This window comes from Uranotaenia lowii, chromosome 2, assembly GCF_029784155.1.
Source record: "Uranotaenia lowii strain MFRU-FL chromosome 2, ASM2978415v1, whole genome shotgun sequence".
NCBI lineage: Eukaryota > Metazoa > Arthropoda > Insecta > Diptera > Culicidae > Uranotaenia > Uranotaenia lowii.
This window is the reverse complement of record NC_073692.1, coordinates 427,076,652-427,098,401: the sequence shown is the minus strand read 5'-3', so window position 1 is coordinate 427,098,401 and position 21,750 is coordinate 427,076,652. Positions and strand designations below refer to the sequence as shown.

Sequence of the window (21,750 nt, the reverse complement as noted above, 5' to 3'; positions counted from 1 at the left end):
TGGCGTTTCCGCCGGAATGTTAAGCTGGCGTTTCCGCCTAAATGTTAAGCTGGCGTTTCCGCCTGATGATTAAGCTGGCGTTTCCGCTGGAATGATAAGCTGGCGTTTCCGCCGGAATGTTAAGCTGGCGTTTCCGCCTAAATGTTATGCTGGCGTTTCCGCCTGATTATAACAGATTCCTAAGAGAAAAGATTCGCTAATTATTGTCACTTAAACCGAACTCGGCTCAATGTCTTCTGAAAAGCGTTTATTTCGGATTAACTCACCTTATGTCGATTTTGTCCAATATCTTGTGAATTGGTCTCGTTTAGAGATACCCGGAACGTTAACTGTCGCTTGGAATAATCACTTCAACTTCTATAGTTTCTGCAGAGAGGAAACTGAAATAATAAGTAGAACCATCCTAATTCGACGCCGTAAATTTTGGACATTGCGTCAGTGGACGCCATTTTCTTTTTTTCACTTTTATTTCCAGTAACCGGAGATTTTCCTCTGTTTCTTTGCAAACGCGTTTAAAGTATTTAAGGATCTCCTGGCAGGATCGCCAATGTAAAATTTGGGAATTTACGTCCACGTGGAAAATCTCCGGTTACTCGGTTTTCCCCACACTTGAGAGTTGACCGAACATTGACTTGTTACCTGACGGGTAGCTTACTCGCGATCGAATGACGATGCCATGCGTGAACCGGTAGAGCCGTATGAGTGAGTGAGAGGGATGCAGGAAAGGATAACGAAAGGGACCAACAGTCAAACCGGGAGCCCGTGTCAAATTGACGAGGGGTGATCGGATGAAGACGTCAAATCGTAGAGTGTGAATCATACACTGTTAACCCAATACTTACACTCGCGAGTACAGATTTCGGGTACGCGAGCCAACACTTCGGCTACGGATGCACAGATTTTCGGCGCACAGGCAAACGAATCGGGTGCGAGATTAAACGCGTCGGAAATGCAAATGAACATACCTAGTACGTCTCGTGGTCACGCGGTTCCGCAGCGAAATTCGTTGGATGATCAATCTCCGTTTTTGGGATATGATCTCATGTCGTTGCGTGCACAAGAAAATATCGCGATGCGTAATAGAACCCAATTGAATCGATTACCGTTTTCGAGTCTGGATCGTGAAATAAATGGTCAGCCGGTGGCCTCGGCGGGTAATAGACTTAATGTCTCTCAATTGACTCAATTGAATGATGGGGAACCGTTTCTCCCAGATTACGCGCTCAACCACTCGACGGCTAACAACGTGTCCAATTTGGGACTTGCAAGAAATCCGGAGTTTCCTAGATCAGGCGATTACGAATATCTTCAGCCTTGTTGATCAAGGACCGGTACGGTTTGATCGAGCGGTAGATCGGAGGACTATCGATCAATTAGTCGAGAATATCGCGAATGTAACTTTACAAAATCCGAGAAATTATCAAACTCCGCAAGCTAAGATTTCGAGCTTGTCTCAACGCGTAGATCCAGGTAATTTGAACCCTTTGAATGCCTCGAGTCTTTCGAATCCAATGGTACCTCCGTGTACAGTACCATTTACGCGTGAATATATTAATCCTGTTGCTTCTGGTGATAGACTCGATTCGCTTAATCCTCCACATTTCGCTTTTCCTCAACATTCGCAATCAGCGCCTCCATCACCATACCATGGTGCAAGGTTTAATCAAGCTCCTCAGAGGAGATCAGGGGAAGCGTTATCAGGACCATACGGTGCTGTAGGGAATCTAGTTCAGCCAAGACGACTCCCGTATCAACAATGTAACATTATCGAAAAATGGCCCAAATTTAGTGGGGATTCGAATCCTGTACCTGTTGTAGATTTCCTGAGGCAAATTGACCTCCTTTGTCGTTCATATGGCATCGACCAAGACGATTTACGAATTCATGCCCATCTTCTGTTTCGCGATAAGGCTTTCATTTGGTACACTACCTATGAAGAACGTTTTACTTCGTGGGGTAAGTTAGTCGAAAATTTAATGATGAGGTACGATGATCCCAATCGTGATCGATCGTTTCGTGAAGAAATGCGGGCTAGGAAACAAAAACCTAATGAAAAATTTAGTGCGTTCCTTACAGAAATTGAGACCCTTGCGAGAAGAATGACGAAGAAAATGACGGAACAAGAAAAATTCGATATCATATTTGAGAATATGAAACTAGGGTATAAGCGTAGGCTTGCCCTGGAGCCGATCTACTCGATCGAGCACTTGGCTCAACTTTGCTACAAATTTGATGCTCTTGAGACAAACTTGTTTGGTTTAAAACCATTAAATCGAAACGCGTTACTAAATTATCTTGACGAGGAAGAGGTAGACGAAAACGAAGATTCTGGTAGTCGTTTAGAAAATGAAGACGTTCTTGTCATGAAGACCCAAGCCGAAAGAAAAGGGAATAATGATCGGTTAAAGAAAAATGAGGCAGACAATCAGGCCAGAGATGGTATCGTATGTTGGAACTGTAGAAAAGTAGGGCACATGTGGCGGGAATGTGACAAGACGAAAAAAATATTTTGCCATATGTGTGGGCATGCTGATACTACTGCGTTTCAGTGTCCAAATCGACATAATCTGCGCTATACAGGAAAACGAATAAGGACGGGAGGTATTGGGAACCTAACTCCTGACCATAATTTCGCTCAGGTTCCTAACCAGAATTTTCACTACTTCGAACGTACCTTTCATATCAATACTATGTCTCATAAATGCCCCCATATTACCTTGAAAATCATGACCGAAAATGTTGTAGGACTCGCTGACACCGGAGCCAGTGTTTCGGTGATCAGTTCGTTGCCTTTGATTGACAAGCTCGGCTTGAAAATCAATCCATTGAATCTTAAAGTATCGACAGCTGATGGGACCGCCTATCGTTGTCTTGGTTTTGTGAATCTTCCAATCACTTATCAGAACACTACACACGTGATTCCAACGGTCGTAGTACCAGAGGTTACAAAACCGTTGATCCTTGGGATGGATTTCCTTCGAAAATTTGGATTTGAATTAACGCGTTCCGATAATTCTGTCGTGGATTTAGGCCTGTCTGAAACTGAGGAACCGAGCTCAGTAAACCAGCTAACGTTGATTGAAGATTACTTCAGTGAGACACCAGAAAAGTTCTGTTTCCAACTCTCACCGGAACAGAAATCTGAAATCCCTTCTCAAGACCCTGTTCAAGTAGAGGACGACAGTTTAGATATATGCCTACGATTGAGATTCCAGATAGAGTTATTGAAAAACCCGAGGACGACAGTTTAGATATGCCTACGATTGAGATTCCAGATAGAGTTATTGAAAAACCCGAGGATATAAAAACTGAGCATGACCTTACAGTCCAACAGCGATCGTGTCTTTTCGAAGCAATTTCAGAATTACCCGTCACGGTTCATGGACGTTTGGGACGAACTCATGTCTTGAAGCATTCGATTGAACTGCTTCCCGGTGCAGAATCGATTAAATTTGCTACCTACAGATGGTCACCTAAAATAGAATCCGTGTTAGATGTCGAGATCGATAGAATGCTGAAACTTGGTGTAATTGAGGAATGCGATGGTCCCGTTGATTTTTTGAATCCTTTATTACCGGTCAAGAAGGCCAATGGCAAGTGGCGTATATGCCTAGATTCGCGACGCCTGAATGCAGCCACGCGTAAAGACGATTTTCCATTTCCGAGTATGTTAGGAATACTACAACGTATTCAGAAATCCCGTTTCTTCTCGGTTATAGACCTCTCGGAGGCCTATTACCAGGTAGGTTTAGAACCGTCTGCGAAAGACAAAACTGCATTCCGAACTACAAAATCTATGTTTCGTTTCACCGTTATGCCTTACGGATTAGCAAATAGTCCGGCCACCATGGTGCGCCTCATGTCCAAAGTGATTGGTCACGACCTCGAACCACGAGTGTACGTTTATTTAGATGATATTATCATCACGTCGATATCGTTGGAAGAACACTTCCGTCTGATCAAGGAAGTCGCTGTTCGTCTTAAACGAGCAGGGCTTACCATTAACATCACCAAATCTCGTTTCTGCCAAAAACAGGTCCGTTACTTAGGATATGTGCTTTCCGAAGATGGTTTATCCATGGATGTCGCGAAAATTCAACCTGTGCTCGATTATTGTACTCCAAAATCCGTTAAGGATGTTAGAAGACTTTTGGGACTCGCGGGCTTCTACCAAAAGTTCATAAGGAATTATTCCGAGATCACAACTCCAATTAGCAATTTGCTGAAGAAAGGTCGTAAAACGTTTACTTGGACCGAAGAAGCCGATGAGGCCTTAGGAAAGTTAAAATCTGCTTTAGTATCTGCCCCAATTTTGTCCAATCCCGACTTCTCCATCCCATTCATCATCGAGACAGATAGTTCTGACCTCGCGATAGGATCAGTCCTTACACAAATCCAGGATGGCGAGCGCCGGTGTATAGCATACTACTCGAAGAAATTATCAAGTACTCAACGAAAATATAGCGCCACCGAGCGTGAATGTCTCGCAGTTTTGCTCAGCATCGAGAATTTTCGACATTTTATCGAAGGTAGTCAATTTGTGATACAAACAGACGCGATGTCGCTCACCTTTTTACGAACGATGTCCATTGAGTCGAAGTCCCCAAGGATCGCTCGATGGGCACTTAAGTTATCCAAGTACGACATGGTATTGGAATACAAAAAGGGATCCGAAAATATATCTGCCGATGCACTATCCCGTAGTTTATGCGTTATCGATACCCCTTTGCCAGATTTGTACATAACTCAATTGAAAAGACAGGTAGAACAATTTCCTGACAGGTACAAGGATTTTAAAATCGTCGATGACAAGCTTTTCAAGTTTGTCACCAACACTTCGTTAGTCGAAGATCCCGGTATGAAGTGGAAGTACGTAGTTCCGTTAGCAGAGCGAAAACCGATTATTCAAGCTATTCATGAGGAGGCACACTTGGGTTTCTTAAAAACTCTGGCCAAGATACGTGAAAAATTTTACTGGCCACGAATGTCTTCCGAGATAAAACGATTTTGTTTCTCCTGTATGATTTGCAAAGAGTCGAAAATTCCAAACGTGAATGTAACCCCTACTTGTGGGAGTCCGAAAATGTGTTCTCGTCCGTGGGAACTAATTTCTATGGATTTTTTGGGACCATACCCACGTTCCAAAAAGGGAAACGTGTGGCTCTTAGTCGTAACAGACTTCTTCACCAAGTTTATTATGGTCCAATGTATGAGATCGGCGACTGCAATCGGTGTTTACACATTTGTCGAGAATCAAGTTTTCACTCTTTTTGGTGCACCTTCGATTTGTATCACGGATAATGCAAAAGTCTTCTTATCAGAACCGTTTGAAAAATTACTACTTAAATACGGGGTGACGCACTGGAACCTTTCGGTTTACCACCCCAGCCCGAACCCGACAGAGCGTGTGAATCGCGTTATTGTCACCGCTATACGTTGTGCTTTAAACCGCTGTTCGAATCATAAGACATGGGACGAATCGATTCCGCAAATCGCAATGGCCATCAGAACCAACGTGCATGACAGCACTGGCTTTACGCCTTACTTTTTAAATTTTGGCCGCAACATGGTTAGTTCTGGCAAAGAATATGAACATCTACGAGATTTAGTTCTAGATCCTGACAAACAGGAGTCGTGTTTTAGTCCTGATCAAAAACGATTATGGGAAACAGTTCGCGAAAATCTATTGAAAGCCTATAAGCGCTATTCTATGCCCTATAATCTTCGCGCAAACCAAAAACACCTTTGCGTGTGGTGAGATCGTATACAAGAAAAATGTTCACTTATCGGACAAAGCGAAAAATTTTGTAGGAAAACTAGCTCCCAAATTCACTAAAGTTCGAATACGTCAAAAATTAGGTACTAGCACTTACGTCTTAGAAGACTTGGATGGTCGAAGAATTCCGGGAACCTATCATGGTTCATTTTTAAAAAGGCAGTGATCTGTTGCATCAATTATATTTCCATTCTTTCAGCTATGTTAGTTTGCCATATGCAGCTAAACAAAAATCATATTGTTGGAAAACACTCTATTGAGGAATCCTTGAAGCGTAGGCGTCAATATGTCATTTTTGTTTCCTTCGTCGACCTGTGTTGCGTATTTTAAGGCAAGACGTTTTGATTTTCTTCTTGCCAGATTACTTCTTTGCTCAAACGCTCCAAAATCATTATTGCACATAGCTCCGCACATAATCTAAAATAGTAACAGTAAAATAATCATTAGTTCCAGAACTTCAATCAATATTTTTGCTACTTACAGTTGTTAGATTCCCTTTTTGTTTCACCAATTCGTCAATCCAATAGTCCGGTTTAGTTTTCTTTTCAAATCTTTCCATTAATTACCATCCAATTCTTTCTTTTAGCAGTAATTTGGTCCAGAATTCCAAACTCAATGTAAAAACGTTCTTAGTTTCCCGAAATTTGTTGTTTACCAATGAAATGAGCTTTTATGGCTTCTTTGACGTTTAATTGAGAACCCATACACTAGGATAAATGTAGTTATTAGTTTTACATGTTTCGCGGTGTTATTTTCTTTAAGATACGGAAACAAATCTGATACAGTTTTCCAAGTAATTATTGGAGTTAATCGGATCATGTAGGATAAAATTTGTTTCCAGCTTTCTGGAGTTTATAGGTTTGATAATGGGTAAATTTTCGAAACTTTCGGAGTAAATTGGTACCATGACCCGTGGTAATTATGTTAATTGGTTAAATTTTCGAATATATTCTAGGTGAATTGGTTCTAATGCGTTCTGAAAAAAAAAATACAGTAAAAATAACACAGCGTAAAATAAAGTTGTAAATATTTAGAGTTGGTTTAGTAGTATTGTCTTGTTATAAAAATTTTGAAATTTTATTTCAAAATTTTTATTTTCTTTTGCATCGGCGAATGTAATATATTTGATTATGCCCTATCGAATTATGATAGACCACTCCTGTTAAATCATGCCATAAAAAAATGCTAAAGCTCTTGACTTGGTTAGACACCCGAAAGTTGCCATCAACCGCTTAACGCGACATCTCCCGGTCGCTAGAGGCAATCGCTAGGCTCTACCCTTCCTTGAATATTTGAGTTCCACAAGTGATCTCATTTAATTTTTTGACTAGCTATTTGGGATGCAAAAAGAGGCTGTGATAAAAAAAAATCTCTGCGTATCACTTTAATGTCCTTGAGATGCGGACAAAGCCCACTAGCTAGGGAGGATAGAGTGCAATGCAACGCACACAACTGCCGGTGGCTTAGCCATCATTGGGCGCGATTTAGATTTGGGGGGTGATAGCACGTCGTCGTCGACGGTCGCAATCCACTTTGGCAGTACTCGTTCGGCGATTAAGATCGTATTCGGTCATATCGGGCTCAGCCCTGTTTAAAGTGCTAAAACTTAAACCACGTGCAGGTAGTGAAGGCGATAATCTTCTTGTATCGTTTAAGATCATTATATCAATGTTTAGTTATTGCAGATTGTGCTTTGTGAAACTCAGATAAGTTTCGTGTGTCACGCCTAAAAAGTTTTTATTTGCACATGTTAGGGCTTAAGGCACTTGTGAGTAAAATTTTCACAATTAGGCAAACAGAATATTGTTAGAATGCGTTTATCTCTGCTCAGGTACGAAATTGGTTTGTCGATAAGAAACAACGCCGATCGAATTGTTTAAATTGGAAACAGTTACCTCCAGGTAAGATTCACTGTGCATTGTGCACTGCTCATGCAAATTGGTTCCGACTGAGAATTCTTATGTTGCCCTTAATCTGATACGTTGAACGCAGGAATCCCACCGTTCAACGTGGGTGTTGGCTGGGGACGGAAGACCAAATCCGTGTGGTGCTGCATCTCGTCATATCCGGTAGTCGCATACGACATCATTTTGTGGAACACGTTCTCAACCGAGGTATTACTGCCAATACCTGGAGAGCCCGTTATATGGTGGAAGGAATTCCGCCGCTCTCCCATCCGTACCACAGTGATTGTCGTGACTCATCAGCACACTCCGAGGCTTTGGTCAAACACGTGTTGGTCCAACCACGTGTGGCTCGATGCTGCTCTGCATAGGGCACAGTTAGTCGTCGTTGCATCGGAGCCGGGACACGAACCACAAGATTGAAGCGTTTGTATTGAGCATGAAGTGCATGTAAGTACGGAGTCAGCCGATTGGAACCTCTGAAGGAACTGAGCAGGTTAGCCTAGAATTAAGAGTTGATCTTTATTGTGATTAGTATTAAGAGCTAATGATTGAGTGACGTCACTAAGGCCCATAGGAACGAAAATTTGTAAAATACAGCTGTAGAATGAATCAAACCAAGTTCCGCTTAAATTGATTGATTGGGTAAGATTGGAAGCGTCGACGTTTGCTGTTGATTTGGGTTGCGTGGGATAAGGTTTTGTAAGTGTCGCAGGGTTGTGGGTTGTGCATTCCACTCTATCAATATTTACAGATTAGGGCCGCATTCCGGTAGTCAGTTGGGAAGTTGAATGAGATACAACGTTGGAACTGTTAGCCCGCCCTGATTTGAGTCTTTAACCGGGACGCAAAACACGCGTCAACAGCCTCTCGGGTTCCGGGAGTGGCGCTTTAAGTTGTTGATGGTATCGGGACAAAAACGTTCGTTACAGACGAGTAGGTCAGATCCCAGAATGGGAACACTGTCGACATAGGGACAAAAGGACTTCGCAGGCGAAATCTTGTACCAGATGTTAAGAATAAAACAGATCTGCCTCTTTGTTACTGGCTTCCGTCCTAACCAGACGTGTGTCGTCTTATTTATTCAAAACACTAGAAACCCCTTTATTTGTGTCCTTAATTATAAGTGGTAAAACCTAGTAACGATGGGTTACTTCAGTTGACAAGTCCCACCTTCCAGCTATCGGGGTACACGCCCTCTGTCCAGATTTTGTTTAGTAAATCCAGAAATGTTAGTGTTTCTTATAGTCCTTCGACGTTTCGTAGAGCAAACTCAAGTTCGTCAATGGAGAGCGACAATTGAGGCGCTTGGGATCAGAGGGGTGAAAGTGCTTAAATGAAAACGCGCTTCAAAGTTGTGATTGTGTTCGATTTTTCTTATATTTTTCGAATTAGAGCAGTTTTAGTTCAATCAAAAAAGTTTTCAAAAAAAATTATAAAAAATCTGAGTTTTGCACCAGATGTACATTGAATCATGAAGAATCTTTGGGTATACTTAACTCAAAATTGATTATTTTGGCACTTGCAGTGGGAAAGGGTAGGATGACGGAATTAGAGGGGTTGGAGATCTTGGAAAAGTGGTCAAAGAATGCATCGGCCAGCTTTGAGAAATCGTTGATGTACTGTTTGTTGAGCAGAATGTGGAATGCATCCCTGCGGCAGCTACCGTTCAAAATCTTTATTTTGGACCAGAGGACATTGGAGGGTGTATTGGGATTAATTTGTTCAGTGAACTCTTGCCAGCACTTGGTTTTCCCATCTATAATGATTCGTCTGGTTTGAGATCGGGCGATTTCAAATTTATTAAGGACGGCGAGCGTAATAGGGCCGTCAGTGATGCATCTTTTTAAAGCGCGCAACTTCTTTCGGCGGTTCTTGACCGCATCTCTGACTTTAGGGCCTCACTATGGGAGGGTGGATCGCCCAGGAATGCCAATATGGTTCGGGGGATGGATAGAGAAGCTGCTTCGGATCAGATTTCGGTAAAAGATGTTATTGACGTTGGTTTTTTGGCGGTGATCAAGCTTTCTGCAGTCAGCCTACGAATAGGCTGACAGTTGTTTGGGATTGTTAAATTTTAAATGACAGCGAAATTTTCCAGGTAGGCTCCTTTGTTGGACGTGTGGGAGCCTCCCCAAAAGGTGGAGTGTGCATTGGAGTCGGTCATTATTATTATGGGTGAAGGTAATTGTGGGAAAAGTGGCGTGTGTTCGAGTTTGAGACGGTGTATAGGGTGTACCCTGGAATATGATTAGCGGGTATTGTAGTGTTGCTAAGGATATCCTGTATAGCTAAGACTAGGGGGGGGGGGGGGTCGGGAAATCCTTAATAATCATTTGAATTTCTATTACGATTAGAACATTCAACTGAGCTTCTTCCGGATGATTGTTCGTTTGTTGGCGGAACATCTTAGTTGCTTTCGAATGATTGAGGCCAAAGTCAATTTTCAGCCGGATAATTTTTGTTTGAAGAGGGGGCAGGAGCGATTCATTGCTGAATGGTTTCTTCCGCAGTTGGCGCAGTGTGGGGGGTTTGGGTATTCTTCGACTGCCGAAAAGCAACTGGGCAAAATTGGTTTTGTTTCATCGATATCCTGCACGAACGATCCGCCCCTCGCTCATAGATGTGTTGCACGTGCCATGATATGTGGTGTGGATATGTGGTCAGTGCAACGTCCGTTAACTTTTGATCAGAGGAGCGTACGCGTAAGTTCTGCCAATTTTTGCTTTTTGGTTTTTACGGCGTGTTTTTTTTGGGTGATGCATCAGTCGATCGATTTTTTTGGTAGATGTTTAATCACTTTCCAAAGCTTTTGCGTACAAGTTGTTTATAAATAATTTACGAACGCCAGCATCGATAAAAATACTTAGATAGAAAAAATCAATTTACGAACGCACCGTTTGTGGGGGCAAGGATTTTCTTTTCAAGCAATGTGCTCCGGGATAGCTTTATTTACGATATAGTTTATTTGGTAATGTTTGGGTTTATGCTAGATATGAGCGATAACGAACGAGCTTCGTAAATTAACAAATACGTAATAGTACTGGCAAAATAAATAAAAAATATTTTGCCTTGAGGAGACTCAAGAGATATTCGCAAACAAAAATAAATTAATAACTTAACAACAAATCCGCCCTACACTACTAGGGGAGATGAGGGCATAATGGGCACCTTAAGGAAAATGCTTATTTAACCATAGAGAACAGCTGTAATATGTGAATTACATCATTGTTTCGTGTTCCGACACTCAAATAGTCTATTGTCTAATTGGATGAAACTTGAAAAAGTAGATAAAAACGTTTAAAGATGCATTTTAAAAAATTTTGCCGAAAGCTGAAAACCAGTCACTGTAGAGGCATAATGAGAAACCCCCCGAGGCAGTATGAGCACCATTAATGAAGGCATAATGAGCATTTTCTGCCGGGGAATCTAGCAGCGAATTCGACTCGATGAAGTCAATTGAGTAATAGAGCTACAGCTCAACTTGTATCGTCTGACGATTTGGCCTATTGGTTAGATGTCGGAGAGATAATCAGTAGGCTCGAGTTCGATTCCTGGTGGAGGTGATTTTTTTTTCTTCTTTTATCATTTATGATCATGATTGCACTAAACGGTGAGGCGTAGATTCATCAAACAAAGCAAAAACAAAATAATCTAGGTCTGTTTGTAGAATTCAAAGAATTAACACATGTTCATACATTATGTTTCTGGTGTTTTGTTTGACGGATGATGCTTTGATGCTATTAGCCGTATAATGTAACAATAAAAAAAATCAATCATGAATGGTATGTGCAAAAAAAAATCCCCTCGAACAGGAATCGAACTCGAGTCTACTGATTGCCTCTCCGACATCTAACCAATAGGCCAAATCGTCAGACGATACAAGTTAAGCTGTAGCTCTATTATTCAGTTGACTTCATCGAGTTGAATTCGCTGCTAGATTCTCCGGCAGAAAATGCTCAATATGCCTTCATTGAAAGTGCTCTGTTCGCCTCTAGTGAACAAATTAAAGTAAAAACGCGTTTTACAATTGATTAAAGTGGAAAATCAAAAATTTTATGATGCTGAAAATTTAGAAACAATGTGTAGATCATGTTGCAATGCGTACATTTCAGATCGAGATGATTTAAAGGTCATAAAAGCTTATTTGGTGGTGCTCAAAAATTATAATATTTTCGTCACTTGAGAACCTAGCTGGTTATTATTTAATATTTCTGTAAAGATGAGGAGGATATTTCTTTTTTGGTGAAAAATTAATACTATGGGTAGTACGAAACAAGTCCTCATGAAAATTTGTTTAAGAAAATACGTACTTATGTAGAAAAATGGACTTCTCATTATGCCTCGGGTGCTCGTTATGCCCTCATCTCCCCTATAGGTTTATTTCCTTTTACCTAAATGCACTACTGTGGTTTTCCTTAGAAATTATTTAAATGTGAATATTTTTATTTTAGATAGCGTCTATTCTGAGCACTCGTTAGAGGAATAATCTTTAGATTTATCAACAGAATTCTGCTTGTTTCTGTCGTGTTCATCGACGTGATGTTCCACCTCGATGTATTCATCATCTTCGGTCGAGTCGCTGCTGTCTTCACTATCCCCAGCTGGTACCTCAGGCGAAGCCAATAGCCGTTCCTCCGGTGATTCTTTGGTAGACGGTTGAGACGGGTCCTGCTCAGTACTGGTCATTTCCTTCGTTGACGGTGCATCGATGATTTCTGCCTTGATCTCCATCGGTGGTTCGTCTAGCTGAGAGTTGAAAAACCCTCCCGAGACATTGCCCTGCTCGTGATCGATGAGATGGTGTTCGAGCTCAGCTCGGAAGAAAAATGCAGCCTTACAGTGGCTACAGTCGTAGGGTTTCGACTGCGGACCATGTTCGGCTATGTGACTCTGCAGCCCAGCTGACGAGGTGAAAACCGAAGAGCATAGATAGCAAACGTATCCACGGTCTTCGCATCCGGCGAATGTATGATCAATAAGGTGTTCTTGCAGTTTGTGGCCATCGGGAAGTGTTTTCTTGCAGAGGTTACACTTGGAGGAATAGGTGTTTCCCATGGGAGGTGACTGGTTCTGTTGGATCTGCTGGGCGTAACCTTCGGAATGATGTTGATGCGATTGGGTATTAGCGTCTTCGGATTTTTTTAGGGAGCTGGGGTGGGATGTGTTGGTCGAGGCTTTGATGAAATTATTTATAGATAACAACTTTGACGGAAAGTTGTGCCGTTTCAGACAATGATCACAAATTTTCGTATCCTGCCCAGGAGCCAAAGGTTCAAGGCAAAGGGCACATGTTTTTTCATTAGTTTCCGTTGACTTGGTGTGGAATCTGTAGAAGAAAATGAGTTAAAGTAAAGAATTTTGTAAGTCGTCATTTAGAGTGGAAACTCACTTGGCGTGCAGACTTATCTCGAACTCCGAGTTCAAGGTTTGCCTACAGCAGATGCACTGGATCGGGAATCGTTCTTGCTGTTCTGAGGCGGTCGAATTAGAGCTATTGGCATTCGAGGACGAATTTCCGGCGGTCGGGCTTTGATGTTGCGTCAGGTGCGACTTGAAGCTGTGTACATCCGGCAGAATGGTTGGACAGTGAGAACAGCGACCCGAAGCACCCACCTTGCAGTGGGTTAGTTTGTGTTCCGCCAGGACCGCAGGCGATGGGAATATCTCGTCACATATCAAACATTTGTGTTTGCCGCCCGTGTTGTGAGCAATCTTCATGTGGTTTTCCAGCTCATTTCTGGGAAAAACAAATTACAAAAAGCAACAGGTTTTTAATGATTGTTGAAGGTTTACAAAATATTTAAAAAAAATAACTCTAGCTTTTCTTGTTATTCCATCTTATTGTGAGTACATCTATGAATCGCCAATCAAAGTAGCCCTGACGTTCTGTTCGAACAGTGTGTAGAGTTGCCTGGCTGGACGAAATTTCTGGCATTTAGTCACTTGGGCATTTGGGACAACAAGCGCAGTGAAACAATACGTAAACGAAAATGACAAAATAAGGTTATAATCTACATCTCATCTACCCGATTGAACCATTTTAAAGGACAGACTTAAGAGAATTCAGAAGTGTAAAGGGTATACGATGAACAACTTGAATACTGAGCCTCAGGATGGACTGGTATCGAGAATGCTTCTATCTCAACGAATCATGGAATTCTCATCAAAATGTATGAATGAAGAAGTCAATGGAAGTCAGATTTCGAATGAAACCTGAAGGAAAGTTGATGATCGGATAAAGGAAAGTCAGAAATGTGCAGGTGTGTACCAAGTCAGCCAAAGCAGCAGCTTGGACAAATTCCATAGCTAAGAAGGAAGTAAAAGCCTCCGAAGATAGCTGTTTATAGAACGCTGGATGAATGCCTGCCGAAATACTTTCGAGCAAGGTTTTCCATATAATATATTATGTAGGTGCCTCATCCAATCCAGGAAGTTGCTGGAGTAATACAAGAATGTATTTTTATTAGGTACCTATTTCTTTGTATTGGAGAAAATTTAACTGGATCGATCGATTCAACTCAATCGAGGAAGTGTCGTGGAATTCTTCGATAATGCGCGATATTAACCTTGATTTCGAAAGGAAGTTAATGAATTTCTTTGATTTAATCCACAGTATTTTAAAATCCTAACCTCGGTCGGATACGCAGAACAGGCTCAATGATCTCAAAGCTCCAAGGCAACAGGTTTCAAGGTCAACGTCGCAAAGATCTTGACGAAGTTTGAACAGAAAATCCTTACAGCTCCACGGTAGCAGTACAGTGGGTTGAGAAAGTGCAACGTTTACAGTATATTGGTAGCCGACGGCAGTAGGAAGACTTAGGACTCCGTATCTGAAATACCGATTTGCATTTGGCATGAGCTATCCCGGGAACACTTTTACGCAAAATAATACCTAATTTTGCTATCAAGCACTGAATTTTAAGTTTGTTTTTTTTTCGGGATTTTAAGCCCAAAGGGTTTAGTCATCCTCACTAAGTGAAATTTGGTATCATTGTGGTCTAATAAAGGAAGCACAATGTCAAAAATTTCGGTCTTTATTTCTATATGCGGATAGCATATTCATACCAAGTGTAGGTTTTTTTGAATGTTACATCACGGTATTGATACCTCATTTTGGTTGAGAATTGCTATCGTTTTAGAGCAAGTTCACTGGTGTTGGGAAAAAGTGGTAGAAATTTTGGAATTTTGAAAATGTTACCATGCAAAAATGTTTTCATGCAAGATCGTGGAGCGTTGTATTTTTTTACAACCCTGTTTCTATTTCAGCCGTATGTGATAGAAATATTGCTATTTTTGCATCACAGCATGCGAAAATACAACACGTGTTGTATAAAAACTAGAAGAACACAGATCTTGAAAATGTTTTTGCATGGCAAAATTTTCAAAATGATCCGTAAGTGTCAAAATTTCTACCACTTTTTCCCAACACCAGTGAACTTGCTCTTAGGCATCAGAGTTTGTTCGAAACAACTTAAGCACCCAATGAAGCTTCCTTACACTGAGATCCCTTAGTACACGGATTGTTCAATGTTGTACTTGAAAATGTTCAGAAAACAGAACTTTGGATAGCCTCCCTATTAGGTATATCCCTATCTCACCTGGATCTGAAATCGCCACTACAGTACGCACACCGCAAGCTTACGCCGGTCTTCAGGTTGTGCACGATTTTCCGATGCGTCTGGACCTCGCTTTCGGTAGTGAAATCGTTCCGTTCGCAAATCCCACAACTGTAGAAATTGTTGCTGGCGTTCTGGCTGTTGTTATTGTTGTGGTTGGTGTTGCCGGTATTGCTGTTGTTGTGAGAGTTGGCGCTTACTTTGGTGTTGACTACAGCAGCAGCCGCTGCTGCTGCCGCAGCTAGTTTCTCGGCAGCCGTAAGTGAATCCCGGGACGCACTGTTTGCTGTCGATGAAGAAGAGCCGGATGCTGCGGGTAGTCCGTAGCGATGCAACAGCGTAGTCGGCGAATACATCTGAGATGGTTTGGCTGAGCTGGAATTCGGTGTTGGATTGTTTGGCGTTGCGTTGGCCGAAATCGACGCTCCTACACCGGAAGTGAGCAGATTATCCGTTGAACACATTCCGTTGAGCGCGGCTGAGCGCTGTTGATTGTACAAGTTGAGCAAAGCTTTCGTTTGAGGTGAGCTGTTGGGGCTGATGAATGCCTTCTTGGACTGATCCAGATAGCGTTGAGCGTGTGATTTGCTGAGACTGTCGTAGAAGCCGTGTAGAAAGTTGGAGTGCTTCATCGAACTCAACGTGTCCACGTGTAGGGGATTGTAGAATTTATTCGCCGCGTACAGGTTCTGCCAACTGGCGGCTGCAGCTGCCATTTGGCCCTGAAGGTGTAAGTATTCTAGGTTCGGTCCCTGGTTGGCGTTAGACCCTACGCCAGAAGCCGTTGCATTAGAAATTTCCTTCTGGCTGTGATGGGTTTGCATGTGGCGATCGAGTAGGAATTCTACGTGAAAAGATTCCGAACATGCTGGGCACCTATTATTGGAAAAAAAAGACAAGCAATAAAGAGTTCTTATTAGTTAAAGACTACTAATTAGAGCTGAGGTTATGCTTACTTGAATTTCCTAGCGTGGGCTGATAAGTGGAACTGCATTTCCAGCTCGGATGAGCAAACCACTTGACAAAATACGCACTGTACAGCACCCAATGTGATGTGACGGGTTCTAATGTGATGCCTAGGATAAAGAAAATAGCATTTGAAAATTACACAACGATTGTAACAGTCGCAGCTCTACAGAAATCATAGTTGGTCCAGCTAAGTTAGTAGACACGTTAGTAACTGATAACAACATTTATTATGTATGACCAAAAATATTGTTTATCAGGTTATGTCGTGAGACGGAAAAACCCAATAAATAAATAAAACAGTCTGACCAAATATAAACAGAACGCTTTCATAGTTATTTTTAAAACCTAATTTATTATTTTAATAATGTAATTTTTTACCATTTAACTATTTAAAAAACAAATAAAAAAGAACACATACAAAAAAAGAATAAAATGAATACAAATTCGGAAGAAATGGAAAACAAATAAAATACCAAGAAGATTTAAAAAAAAATTTAAAGTGAAAAAACAGAGCATTATCAAAGTAATGAAGAATAAAATAGAAAAACAGCAAATAAAAAATACAAAGAAAAATTTAAAAAAAGGCCTTAGAATAAAACAATAAATAAAATATAGAAAAAATTAATTTTTTCACATATAGGATCTCAAGGAAACTTGTTGTTTCCTCGAGGAGATTCCTTTGACTTAACACTAAGCGTACGTTTTCCGAGGATATGATGGCTTGCATCTTAGAAATGCTGAGACCACCAATCCCCAGAAGACCGCTGCAAGCTTTGTATGGAAATTTTAAATTCTTAAATACACCTCACAAACTTTCTGAAGATATTCACAGACGGCTCAGTAGCGAATAACCAAGTGGGCTTCGGTGTTTCGTGTGAAAATAGACAGTCATTCTACCAACTCCCCGAACAATGTTCCATTTTTTCCGCTGAAGCAATGGCAATACTTTACGCCCTGAAAAATATAGCGGCCAAATCTAGATATCGTTCAGTTATTTTCTCGGACTCGGCCAGTGTTTTGGCAGCAGTGGACGCCGGTAATTCCCTGCATCCATGGGTGCAAGCAATAGAGGAAGAGCAGAAAAAACTAAGTGCCACATTATGCTGGATTCCTGGGCATGTTGGCATCGAAGGAAACAGAAAAGCGGATGAGTTGGCGGCAAAAGGAAGAAACGGACCAAGGAAGTCAATTGAAATCCCAGCTCACGACGTTATCACCTGGGTGAGATCAGAGTTGAGAATTAAATGGGAAGAAGAATGGCAAAGTAACCGGCAGCTGTTTCTAAGAAGAATAAAAAACAATACTCTACGATGGATGGATAGAGAGGATCCCTTGGAACGACGTGCCCTTACCAGATTGAGAATTGGACATACCCTACTTACACACCTGGAATTTTTCACTAAGGGTATCCAAATGTGCGTTTCCTGCAATGAGCCGCTGACAGTGGCCCACGTTATTGGAGCTTGTAGATTGTACGCGAAGGAAAGGCGAGACAGTGGTATCGACCACGATATCGTATCAGCATTGAACACAGTTAACGAAGATAATCTCATACAGTTTCTTAAAAGTGCTAATTTACTTCACAAAATTTAAGTTCTTGTAAATATTGTAAATCTTTTATCAAGAGGAAGAATGACCATGTCGCTTAAAATCCTCTCTAAATAAACAAATTAGAATTAGAATTAGAAATACACCTCCCATAACTTGTTTGGTTGTTTTTGCTGCCAGAAACACTAAACAAATTTTAGAAGCGATCCATCTAGTCCTGAATTAGCGCAACGAGTTTGAATTTTGTATGGCAATTTGTATGAGAAAAAAAAATTGCAAGTTGCAAAAAATATAACTGAATAAAAAAAAAACCTTGATTCTCTCAGTACAATTCATGTGAACAAATTCGATGTGAAACAAAAAAAAAAAAAAACAATTTCTATTTTTTTTTCAATTTAAGCGTTTTTGACTGCTTATTTGAAAACTGTGTAACTGCAAGTTGAGAATAAAAAAAAAATCAAGAATTAATTGATTTATATCACCTTTGCGAAAACATTTCACGAAATTTTTAAAAGCTCCAGCAAGCGAAATCTGCAATTTTATAATACTTTCCAATGGATTCAGATTTTTTAAATTTTGAAATGGTTATAACTTTTTTCATGAAATGCTTAGTGTAGGGATGAGATGAAGGATATGCAGAAAATAAATCAAATTTAATTAAAAATAAAAAAAAATAAAACAATAGTTGTATTCGGCAACACTGAAGATAAATAAAATGTATTAAATAACTATGGCAACGTTTGATATTTTGGCCAAGGGGCTGAAAGAGAAAGAAATTTCCGAACTGACATTTCAGTACCGCACTGACGTTTTGGTACCAAAATGCCATTGAAATCAAAGGGGAACTGACGTTCTGGTTCCAAAAAGTCGGTACGGTCCGTTTGTATGGGATTTGACAGTTGCTTCAGTCCTTTGATTTTGGCAACACTAGGTAAACAAACAAAACAAAGTCAGTCATTGATCTATTCTTGTGAGATTCGTAAAATCACGACACTTATGCCGTTTTCGTTTTCTCCACAAGTGCGGGGCAAAACTTTTTCTGAATAAACAAACAGAATCGTTACCCGGGACTCGGGACGATGCAAATATATGGTTGCTATACTCACACCAATAAACGAAAACACTATTAGCTGCTTGTCATGTTAGCAAAAAAAAATGGAGCTTAAAAATAGTCCAATCCAAAAATCAAAGACCAACATCATTTCAAGCTTATTTGAATTTTCTGGATCTGGTCTTCTTCCATACAAGTTCTAGTCTTTCTGGTCTTCTTCCATACAAATTTCCATACAAAAATGAAATGCGTTGCGCTAATTAAGGACTGGATAGAGCGCTTCAGGAATCAACCAATTCATCTCAAATTTTACACTGATGCTTGGTGACCCAAAAAGGCTACGAAAAAACATATGGAAGCAAAAAGTCATTTTTTGCAGCGGTCTAGTGTACTATGATGTATGCCGTGACCGGGAATCGATCTCATGATCGTTGGCTTAGAAGACTTGAAAGCTATTAATCCATAATAATTAAAAACCAAATAAAAGCAATGAAAAGTCAAAAACTAAACACAAATTAAAAAAAAATCTGAACAAAAACTTAAAAAATGATTAAAACTCGAAAAATAAATAAAAAATTTTAAGAAAATAATCAAGAATTGTGCAATTGAATATACATAGGGGAGGAGCGGGCTATATGCGCCTATTAAGCAGAACACTGATTTAATCAAATATCACGTCGAATATTTGTACAAAAACTATATACACGTGTGCAGGCATCTGTTTTCTATACAATGGAGTAATTTTTGTGTAAAAATTTTCTTCTGTTTCCAAGAAAACGATTTTATTATAAGTGTTGTCTAAAATGCCGAACCTCAAACCGTGCGGGCTAAATGCGCCTATTTATGTTTTGAGCAAAATTTCTGTGTTTTGGGCAATATTTCCGTATAATTTCATTGAAACTGCTAGAAAGTAATAATTTCCGTACGACAAAGCTGAAGTTTTATAAAAATCTATGTATATTATAATTTTGTGGAATAAAACAAAAGTTAGGGTTGCCATACTATGGAGGCAGTTCATCCATGAGAAAAACTTTATCAAATCTGTCTTAAGATCTTCAATTCGTTCTTGAGCTGTCATTCAGAGCTGAGATTTGATAAGTGAGTGATAAAAATCATTTATTTATTCTATTTAACCTGCTATTTTAGGATGGAGGCATTTTACAAACATGATGGGGGCATACAAAAACACTCTATTATTCCACTTAATAATCATTATTAAACGTCCACAAAAGCTGAAATATGTTTAATTTCTTAAGTTCATTTGAGTAAGAAACAAAAACCATCCTAGTTTTTGTTTAAAGCTTCTTCACGTATAATTTTTAAACGTCGAAATATTACATCAAAATGTATCAAAACCTTGTATAATTTTTTAATTTTTTTTTAATTTGTAATTTCATAAAATTCTTTCTTGCCTTATGTTCTAAGCGTATCACCCTCAAATTTCATTGGTCAGATAAGCTGTCTAGTCAGCCATTTCATCAAACAGCCGTAGGGTCATTTAACCCGATAGGCCCATTTAGGAAACCTTTCCCCTACATATATTTCAGATCTAACATATCCAAATATTAAAAATTAACACATTAACACTACATTTTTAAAATGTTAAAAAAAAAACAAAAAAAAGACAATTCAAAGACTAAAACGAAATGAGTAGAAGAATAATCAATTTAAAGAAACATGAAAGTAAACTTTTTTTTTAAATATAAAAAAACTAAAAAGGCATTAAAAAAACTTGAAAAAAATTGCAATTAAAAAAATAAATGAAAAAAAAACATAAAAAGAAGATAATGAATTTGGTTAATTAGAATTAAAAAAAAAGTTAAAAATATAAAAAATACGAACAAGAAAGAAGAAAAATTATAAATATAACAATGAAGAAAAAGGCCTTTCTTACAGAGTGTAAGTAAATTATGTTTGGAAATATATGACACAATAATGGATTCCTTATTTCTGAATTATTAAATTATAATTAAATAATAATAATAATTAAATAATAATGATTAAAGAAAATTGAAAGCAAAAATTACCAAACTCAATATATGTAAAAAAAAAAAGATGGCCAGTACGTTTTTTGGGGGATAAGCGAACTGATAACGAGTTCATTTACTATCAAAATATTTCAAACTGTTTAAGTTTGAGAGCCACATTTCTCGACGCTCACATCTTCGTAACTCGTCGAGCTGAGTCGATTGGTATATATCAGGGGTTTTCAGATCATTTGCTAGGCGGAGCACATTTTAAAACCAAAAATTTTGGCGGAGCACCTACATTTTTGAAAGAATGAAACACCCGAGTTTTCAAAACTTTCAAAGTACAGTGAGCGAAATAAGAATAGCACCACTATGTGTTTTGCTTGTAAAAATATGAATAATTGAAAATTACGAAAATTTTCTTCCACAGTTTGTTCTGAATTCCTTAACGGATAAATCAAGCATAAGTTTACTTTTTTTGGACGTAGCAATTGGCGTTGAGGACCAAAAATGTAAAAAAAGGGTGCGAAATAAGAATAGAACCACTTGAGTTTTTAACAAAAACAAGATTATTAAAAAAAAATACTGTGTAAAAGTGAATAATAATGCTTCTACGAAGTATTTGAATAGATAACTGCATTTTAAGGAGTTTTCCAGAATTCCAAAGGATTTCAAAGGTATTAAAAGGGGGTTTTAAGGGATGCTCCTCTAGCGTTAAGGAATTTGATATTTGAGCTATAAAACTTTATCAAACTGCATGATTTCTTCATTAACATTCATAAGTATAATGCAAAATGATGAAACATAGCTTTGAGGCTGAGTTTGAATCCATAAAGCAGGTTGAAATTCAAAAATACTAATTTATTTTAATAGTCAAACACTATTTCTCTAGTTTTAAGTCATAGATGGCAGC

At 39.4% G+C, this 21,750-nt stretch overlaps 1 protein-coding gene across 5 annotated transcripts in view; it reads right to left on the bottom strand.

The window, feature by feature from the left end:
- Positions 1 to 10,665: 10,665 nt before the first annotated feature.
- Positions 10,666 to 21,750, bottom strand: part of LOC129744515 (zinc finger protein 423 homolog) — a 196,014-nt gene continuing 184,929 nt past the window's right edge. For all 5 annotated transcript variants that reach the window (XM_055737079.1, XM_055737078.1, XM_055737080.1 and 2 more), the window contains 4 exons: positions 16,256 to 16,375; positions 15,282 to 16,175; positions 13,073 to 13,420; positions 10,666 to 13,009 (listed from right to left, as the gene is read on the bottom strand). In XM_055737079.1, the coding sequence (XP_055593054.1) occupies positions 12,142 to 13,009; positions 13,073 to 13,420; positions 15,282 to 16,175; positions 16,256 to 16,375 (2,230 nt within the window). In that variant the 3' untranslated portion in view covers positions 10,666 to 12,141. The remainder of the gene's footprint in view (positions 13,010 to 13,072; positions 13,421 to 15,281; positions 16,176 to 16,255; positions 16,376 to 21,750) is intronic.